This window comes from Hordeum vulgare, chromosome 3H, assembly GCF_904849725.1.
Source record: "Hordeum vulgare subsp. vulgare chromosome 3H, MorexV3_pseudomolecules_assembly, whole genome shotgun sequence".
In the NCBI taxonomy this organism is placed as follows: Eukaryota; Viridiplantae; Streptophyta; class Magnoliopsida; order Poales; family Poaceae; genus Hordeum; species Hordeum vulgare.
The window spans coordinates 591,865,581-591,874,264 of record NC_058520.1 but is presented as its reverse complement, the minus strand read 5'-3'; the positions used below and the strand labels follow the sequence as shown (position 1 = coordinate 591,874,264).

Sequence of the window (8,684 nt, the reverse complement as noted above, 5' to 3'; positions counted from 1 at the left end):
GGGGAGGGTTTCTAGGGTTAAGTAATTATTAGGCAGTGAAGGATGGCTTAAATAGGAAGGGATTAGGTTAGGGTTTTTTTAGATCCGCTATCACTACAAGAAATATGCTCATATGTGATGTTTTTTAAAATGTCGTTGATGAATTCGTCATAAATCTATGACGATTTCATCCGAGGTCATCGTAAACAGTTTGAGGGGATCAAATCTACATATAAATTACGACGATGTGAGTCAAAAACGTCGTAACCGCATAAGATGAGATCGTCATAACTTTTACGACGATTGTAAAAATGTCGTAACATGTTTTAACTATGTTGACATGTCACTCGTGGGTCCATTATATCCCACCTCATCCTAGTTTGTGAAGCAACCTACTATTCTATCATTCCAAAAATTCTCGAAAAATTCTCATAAATACTTTGGATCATATATTTCTCATATATGTGAAAACCCTTCCTTCCATAGTTCAAAAATAATTCAGCAATATTCATTTTCCTATTATGTTCAGAATAGCACTTCGTGAAGGAAGTGCTATTTCTATTTCTTTGATTACCCTCATATCTTTTGGGCACTCTTTCCTATCCAAATCATTGCCTCATGAAAACGTTTGTAACGATTTGCCTAGTAAATCTTTCTCAGCAAATATCCAAAGTTTGTGTTCAGCTAATAGCTTTGTGAAGGAAGTACTAGATAGGAATATCCTGATGAGTTGAATTTTTTTCACATCATCAATGTGCCCAAAACATAGCTCTCCATAAAATTGTAGCCACATCTCACAATCCATGTGAGCTCATGATCCAATCTTTGTTTCTGGTAATATTTTCATTTTGTGAAGCAACTACATTTTATATTGCTTTATACTTGATGAAAATTTACCACGGGATGACACTCACCATATAACCTTACTCCACCAAATTTTAGCACATTTAATTCAGCCAGTTTCTCTCAATATTTTTCCCAATATTCTGTTCAGTTGAGAGCATTGTGAAGGAAGTACAATTTTTATTTATCCAAATTTTATGAAATTTTTACAGTACCTTAATGTGCCCAAATTATCATCGTCCTCCAAATTTCAGCTCAATCCAATCATCTATGTGAGCCCAGTTTCAATTACCATTTTTTGTCCAGATGGTGAAGGAAGTGTCACTTTGGCATGTCCAAATGGTATAATTTTTATACAGTGCGTTCATATGCCCAAATTAACATCATACACCAAATTTCAGCTCAATCCATTCATTAATTTGATCCCAGCTCCAACATTCATATTTCTGCACAGTGTGTTACTTTGCAAAGCAAGTGCCACCTAGGTTCATCCATTTGAGCTAAAAATTTGCCAATAGAGTGTCCTTAGTAGATGATCATCCTCAGCCAAAATTTAGACCCATTGTCTATGTGAATTACCCGCACCGCTAATCAAACACTTGGGTGCTAATTCATGTTTGAGCTTAGTTCAGTCTCCTCGTGAGATTCTTCTATTGTATTCTTCTTGCTAACACCTACCGAGGGATTGTCCAACCCATGAGACATGCATATTCCACCTAGAACGCGTGACAACGCAACGGTCAGGCGGTGACCATGCGGCTGGCATGCAAGTTCATGCGCTCTGGAGTTGGGCCCTCGACCACCATCCAAACCTCAACTCAAGGCACCACACCATGTATTTCTGATTAAATAGATACTTATATACCTATAAATGATTTTTGGGAAAAATAAAGAGCAAACTATAATGCAGTTGCAGTTCAAATTTAACCCGCTTCCAGCTGAATCGACATAAATTTATCTTTTTCACGAGAGGTGGATAAAAGTTTTTAACATCCAACCATTTTATCAATTGTACATTAAATATGGAGTAGTATTTTATAAAAATGATTTGGTCCAATTTTGAAACAAATATATGGTACGTCCTTCATAAAAAAACTCATTTTGGTCATTTGAAAAATGAAAAATGAATTTTTCATAGAAGGAAAATGAAAACTTCCGTAATCAACATTGTTTGCCATTCCAATATGCACCCTTGTGCATAATATTATATCATTTCAACAAAATATGTCATTAATGTGACCATATGATTGATCATTTGGCTTGAAAGCCATGAATCTTCACATATGATAGCCCATTTCTAAGAACACTTATTTAAAATAATTGTCGTATTACTAGTTTATTATTTTTACTGGTAACTTTGTCACATATAATGACACAATGCAATGGTTTTCCATTTTTTTGAATTTGTTTCGAATTTTTCATGGCCATTTAAAAATGCGGTCAAAACAGCGGGTATGGCCGTTCCTACCTAATGATTGAATCTTGGAAATATTTTGGTGTTTCTATGATTAAATATATACTTGTGTACCTAGAAATGATTTTTAGAAAAAATAAACATCAAATTATAATCTAGTTGCAGTTCAAATTTGACCCGCTTTCAGCTGATTCAACGAAAATTTGTCTTTTTCACGAGAGGTCGATAAAAGTCTTTAACACCCAACCATTTGATCAATTGTACATTAAATATGTCCTAGTATGTTAGAAAAATGATTTGGTCTAATTTTGCTACCAATATACGGTAGGTCCTTCACAAAAAAACTTATTTTGGGCACTTGAAAAATGAAAATGATTTTTTCATACAAGGAAAATGAAAACTTCCTCCACCGAAGCCGCCCCCAATCCACGCCGACGCGGAGCCATGGACCATCCATGGTCGCCACCGCCTCCTACTTCTCCGGCACGGCACTGACGTCGTCGCAGCGCGTGGGGCACCCGACTACTCCGCCGCCAGTGCGGCCACCCCTTCCACCTCCAAGGTTCGTCCCGCGACCCTCTCGTGGTACTAGCCCTCCCGCGTGTCGTCCCCGCCTCGGACGGGTTTTTAGATTTGTTTAGTTTATTGGGTTACTCTCGACGAAGGGATGGTGGGGAGAAAATCGAGTAAAATATGAAGCCTTAGGTTCTTGTTAAATACAATGGAGAATAGATATAATAGATACATTCTTTAAATTTCAAAACGTTTATTATATTTATTTTTTTAGAAGATTTATATTGTTTTTTGTTATTTTTTTGAGGTATTATATTTTTTTTAGAAAAAAAAACATTTGGATCAGCCTCACCCGACGTTGATGGGCCGGATCCCACCAAACCCACTAGGGTTCCCAGCAAAACGACACATACATCTCTCCCACAGCCGTCTCCCTCTTCTCCCTCTACCCTAGCCGCCACTTTCTTCCCTCCGAGCGCCCCTACTCTGTCTCCCCCTGTTCTTCCTCCGGTACCTCCCCGCTCCAGCAGCTTCTCCTCCGGCCATGTCGACGCTCTCCACACAGGGGAATGCATAGGGAAAACATATCGACCGCCCCGACCGCCGACTGCCATGGCCGCCGCGAGTTCCTCCGCCGCCCTCCAGGATCCAGTCTCCCTCAACGACAAGGTGAGTGCTCGCTCCCTCACTAGATCTCTGTCGGGTCGATTCTGCTCCTCCTGCTATGGGTATACGGCGATCTGATCTGGTTTGGCTTGTTCGTTTTTGGCAGGCGGCGGCCATGGGCGGCAGTGTCGACGGCGACCGGGCGGCGGGGGACTGCGGGGTGTGCGCGATCTGCCTCGAACAGATCCCGCTCCAAGAGACGGCGCTTGTCAAGGGCTGCGACCACGCCTACTGCAACCGCCGCCGTCCTCCCGGCGCTCCGCGGAAACCTCCGCCGCAACCGCCGCCACCTCCCGCGCGCGCCCCGCCTCGCCCAGCTCCACTGGAACTACCCCGCGCACCTCGCCCAGCTCGCCGCGCCGCGCCGCTATGACCTCGTCGTCGCCACCGACGTTGTCTACGTCCAGGAGCCAGTGCCCCACCTCATCGCCGCCATGGACGCGCTCGCCGACGACGAGCGCGGTGTCGTGCTCCTCGGGTACCAGATCAGGTCCCCCGAGGCGCACCAGGCCTTCTGGGACGCAGTGCCCGCCGCCTTCCCGGTGATCGAGAAGGTGCCACAGGAGCACCTCGACCCGGAGTACGCCTTCGAGGAATCCGACGTGTTCGTGCTCCGTAGGAGGCCGCGGAAGTGAGATTTTTGCTCTATTGCGTCAGGCATTTACATAGCAGGTTTGCAGGAATTTCTTATTTCAGTTCAAAAGCATGAGCATTTAGTTGTGATGGCTGATGAAGGCCGCTGATAGGAAGTGATGAATGTTTTGGCTTCCATGGGTTAATGTTTAAGTAGTATGTTAAGTTTCACCTATGTTTTGTGGTGTAAACATGTCGGATTTTTCATGTTCATGACCGTATTTGTTCGTTGCATTGGGTGATCGACAAAAAAGAAGTCCACTGTGTAGACTTAATGGAATTGTGGTCATTATGCATCTTAACACTCAACTTCTGTGTTGAAATTAATCTTGTTGTGAGTGATACTCTGTCTTGATGAACTGATGAAATGCCCCTCTTTCCAACTAGGGTAAGAGATTAACTGAATGTGACTTTAAATTAAGAGATAATTGGCTCAACTTCTGTGTCGAAGTCAAATCATAGTGACACTCTGTTTTGATGAACTAATTGTAAATTGGAAATGTCCCTCCTCCCAACTATGGAGAGAGATAATGGAATGCGACTCCTGTCTTAGATTATAATTGTCCATCTTGTCATCGCCAATTCCTACCTGCAGACTCAGGCTAAAATGTATCTCATGATGCAGTACTAGATACTGCTGTTTAATTGCTTATTCTTGGATATAGTTTTTCTCTGCACCAACATCGATTCAGATTTGGTTTGTCGAAACAGTCGTTCATATGCATTACTGAATTATGCATGCAGGAGCCCGGAGTCGCTGAAGCTGAATTTTCTGTATACGACATGAGCGCAAACCAGCTCCTCCTATTCTACGCAGACAAATTTGAGAAGACAGGGTTTACAGGAGGGCTTAACTACTACAGATGCATGGACTTGTACGTCACCTACAGCCCATTCTCTCTGTCTTGGTTTTACAATTAACTGCTTTATTTACTGTTGTTAGCCCGGAAAATTATTTCATTTTAATTATTCACTTTAAGGCGGTTCTAGCACTACATGCAGCCCGGAAAAATATTGAAGGACCCCCTTGGTTCTAGCATGTTGTAGCTACTCGTCTGCGCTCCGCTCGCCGGCGGGCGTGGATCGATCCTATGGTGGGGGGGTGCGTAGATCGATCCTATGGTAACATATGTAATGGACCAAAGGAACACGCGTCTCAGTTGACTCGATTCATTTGCTTGTCAGATCAATAGCACGGAGAACAGATCAGTGCTCCATGTGGGGGGGGGGGCTGTGACTAGTGCTTCAATTCTGGGGTTCGCTGATAGTTAGTTAGTTACCCTGAAATTTTATATCTTGGTTCAATTAATTCAAACTTTTGACTTATAGAGCTCTAACAAAATAGAGGTGTTTGTTAAAACTCGATCCCACGGTTTGTCAGTCTAATCGTCATTGTTTTGAACCAACATTTAACAGCATGGACTGCATTAGTGAAAGATATTTTGGCTACTCTTCAGTTCTAGTTACCTAGGCTAGTTTCCTTATGCCGACGGAAGGAAATACCCTGTTGGATCAAAATACAAATTCCTTGTTTCTGTTGTATTAAGCATTCTCTTTTTACTAATCCCATTTTGGGTTCTCTTACTTTCCTATTCTCAGGAGCAACCTCCAGCTACTACCTCTGGCACTACAGCTCCAGTTTACCCTGAATGGCCCGGCTTTCAGGTTATTCTATGATTTTTCTACCAACGAAAATGGACGTGCTTTTATTTTTACTGAATCAATTATGTTATTTAGTGTTGTCATTGACTTTATTATCTTGGAAATCTTGGCACGGCTACCCAGCGATGCCACCACATGGGGTTTTTCCCCCTGCTGTTGCTGCAGGCCAAGCTCATCCATACATGTGGGGAGCTGAGGTGCCCTCTATAGGAAACTTTGTCTCTTTTCCTCATAAGTCCCTGTTCAGCTTAAAGAAGACCGGCAAAGTATGAATTTGTGCTGTTTGGAATCTTAGTCTCTATTATTAGGGACTGATCATCTGATCCTACCTATGTTGATGTCTGCCTCGGCTTGAATACTGGAACCTATGTTGCGAGGACGTAGTTGAATAAATTATTATAAAACTGTCCAGTAACACTGGAACCACCCAGAGAATAGGAAAACTAAGGCGTTAGTCTCTTGATCTATTAGCCATTTCTATTAGAAGCTTATTTTATATGGTGTTATGACTTATGAGTCCCCTTATATTCTTGAATTGTTCTTTGTTTAGTTTGGTGATGTAATGCTGAAATGTACCTTCTGTATCCTCTACACCGTCGTCGCGTTCCCTCTCGCCTACTTGCTTGTTATGATTGACTTACATGATTAATATGTTAACTAGTTGCCAATTTAGAATTCGGGTGAAATGGTTGGACCATAGGTGCATGTGTGCAGTATGCACTAGTTCAGTTCAGTGGCATGCTCTTTATTTCAGGACTTGCTTTGGGATGTGTGCACATGTGTAGTACATCATAAACATATCCTATTTTTGCATCTCAAATAGTTATGTTGTTGGATTTTTGGTACCTGTTGTCAAGTTGGTAGTAATGCACGTGCTTTAACTTTTGAGATCTGTTTAATTAATGTACTTTTGAAATCTGCCACAGCTATGTTCATAATCAAATCTTCGCACCACTAATTCAGCTGCAAGCCTGCAACTGAGAGATCATTATCTGTTATGCTATTGTTGTACAATACGCACACACACACACGCATTCTTTCTTCTCAACACAAAATATGTGTAGATACAATTGACTTGTGGTTATATTTTGTTGCAGTAGAACAGATAAATCATTTGTGATACGAAGGATATTTTTAACATCATCTTCAGGATGAACACAAATCTTTTTATTTCTAATATTTTTTATATTTATTTCTTTTTGATTGATTCATGTGTAGTGTAATGTTCTTGTAGGATGACAAGTTGTTGCATCTCAAGCATGTCTCATAGGAGAGAAGAATGAAGTCCATTGTAGTGTTGGGATAGTAGCAGATGTGCCATTGTTCTGTTGTGTAATTTTGTTCGCTCTTGCTATATTCCTGTGTAAGGAAATGTATTGATGAGATGAGTTATTGTGTTATGTAAACCTGGGAGATGTATTATGTGATGTTATATGATGGATGATTTTAATTCGACTTGGAGTTTTCTTAATTTGAATATGAAATAGTGCTGCATTTAATATTGGACAAATAATTGGTTGAAAAGGCCCAATAAATAGAAATGAAACCAAGTTCTTGAAAAAAAGTTGCTGAATTCAAAAATGAAAAAAAGGCCAAAACTGAAACTGGACCAAATGTATTTAGGCACTAAAAGGCCAGGGCCCAAAAAAAATTCGAAAAAGAAAAACTAAAAGTGGATGTAAATAGGCCAAAGCCCAAAAAAAAGCCCAATAAGAAAAGCCCAAAAAAAATAAAACGAGCCCATGTGATCAATTGAAATGGGTTGGGCTGATTTCAGCCATGACGTTTTGATTTCGTCGTAATTTTGCCAAGTAGGACTGCCACGTAGGACTGGGTTTGATTGTCAGCGATGATTTAGGATCGTCGTAAAGGTTACGACAATCCAGGAATCGTCGTAAAGTTACGACGATTTTGATCAAAACGTCGTGGCTGTTCATTTCAGACGCTCCCTTTCCGACGCTTGGTTTTTCGTCGTGCGATCATCGTAAATGAAAAACCGTGACGATGTAGCGACAAAAAAATAGCGTCGTGTACTAGCATATTCCTTGTAGTGTATTGTGCCGCTGGATCGTGATCCGACGGCTCCGATCCGAGAGGGTTGGCTAGGTGGGTTGCGGTGGCTGTGCAGAATAGCCTAGGTGGGGAAGAGAGGGAGGTTTGCGGCCCGACAAAGAGATTTTAAACACACAAAACGTCTGACGAAATACCGATGACGGTGCCATTACGTACAACCGTTCGAATACCAGACGAACTCTGATTGCGACGAAAATTGACAGGCGGCCTAGCTATATTAAAATAAGACCGCACGTCAAATCTCAACCCGATCAGAGAAAGTTTTATGCACACTTTTGAAAACAAGGTATGACGATGCCGCGGGCGCGTGCGTGTGTGGACGGGCTCAGAACGAACAACGACGAGAACCGACAACTAACAACAGATGCAACTTTTAAAAACTGGTGGCAACGGGGTGCCGATGCAATGCTGATGATGCGCATGATGCGATGATGATGCGACAAAATAAAATACCCACACAACGAAAATGGAAAGAAAGGGGAATCTTCTGGAACGTCGGCATCGGGCTGTCACAGTCATCTCGGCTCTCTCTGCCCGTGTCGAGCCTATCACCGTCACCGAACTCTATAATCAGCTGCTCAGTTTTGAAGCTCGCATAAACGTGCTACATGTTAACCTACCTCAATCGTTAGTGATTGCCTTGACTTGTGGCCGCTGTGGTGGTCGAGGTCGTGGTCACCAGGACAGCGCGAGTGTGGCCGTGGGCATGCGAACAACAATGGCCGTGGGCGCGCGAACACCAATGACTCATGCTCCTCTGGAAACAATGGTGGTAGGCCACAAACAAGATGTAAACTTCGCCAGAAACCCGGACATGAAGTCATTGATTTTTGGCATATATATGATGAGAATTATGTTCCCGAAGAGCATCATGTTCTCGCTGCCTTAAGGGATCAAGGAG

At 42.2% G+C, this 8,684-nt stretch overlaps 1 protein-coding gene across 1 annotated transcript; it reads left to right on the top strand.

Moving 5' to 3' along the window:
* The first annotated feature begins 3,361 nt into the window (after positions 1-3,361).
* LOC123442151 lies at positions 3,362-4,050 on the top strand. Its single transcript, XM_045118231.1, has 3 exons — positions 3,362-3,418; positions 3,522-3,577; positions 3,630-4,050. The coding sequence occupies exons 1-3, from the start codon at positions 3,362-3,364 to the stop codon at positions 4,048-4,050; spliced, it is 534 nt and encodes a 177-aa protein (XP_044974166.1).
* The last annotated feature ends 4,634 nt before the right edge of the window (positions 4,051-8,684 follow it).

What these genes read in the sequence shown, in the direction of transcription:
- LOC123442151 (XM_045118231.1), top strand. Translation starts at nt 3,362, where the DNA reads ATGGCCGCCGCGAGTTCCTCCGCCGCCCTCCAGGATCCAGTCTCCCTC. An exon ending in CAGTCTCCCTCAACGACAAG is followed by an intron (nt 3,419 to 3,521) that starts GTGAGTGCTCGC and finishes CGTTTTTGGCAG; the next exon opens with GCGGCGGCCATGGGCGGCAG. An exon ending in GCGGCGGGGGACTGCGGGGT is followed by an intron (nt 3,578 to 3,629) that starts GTGCGCGATCTG and finishes GCGCTTGTCAAG; the next exon opens with GGCTGCGACCACGCCTACTG.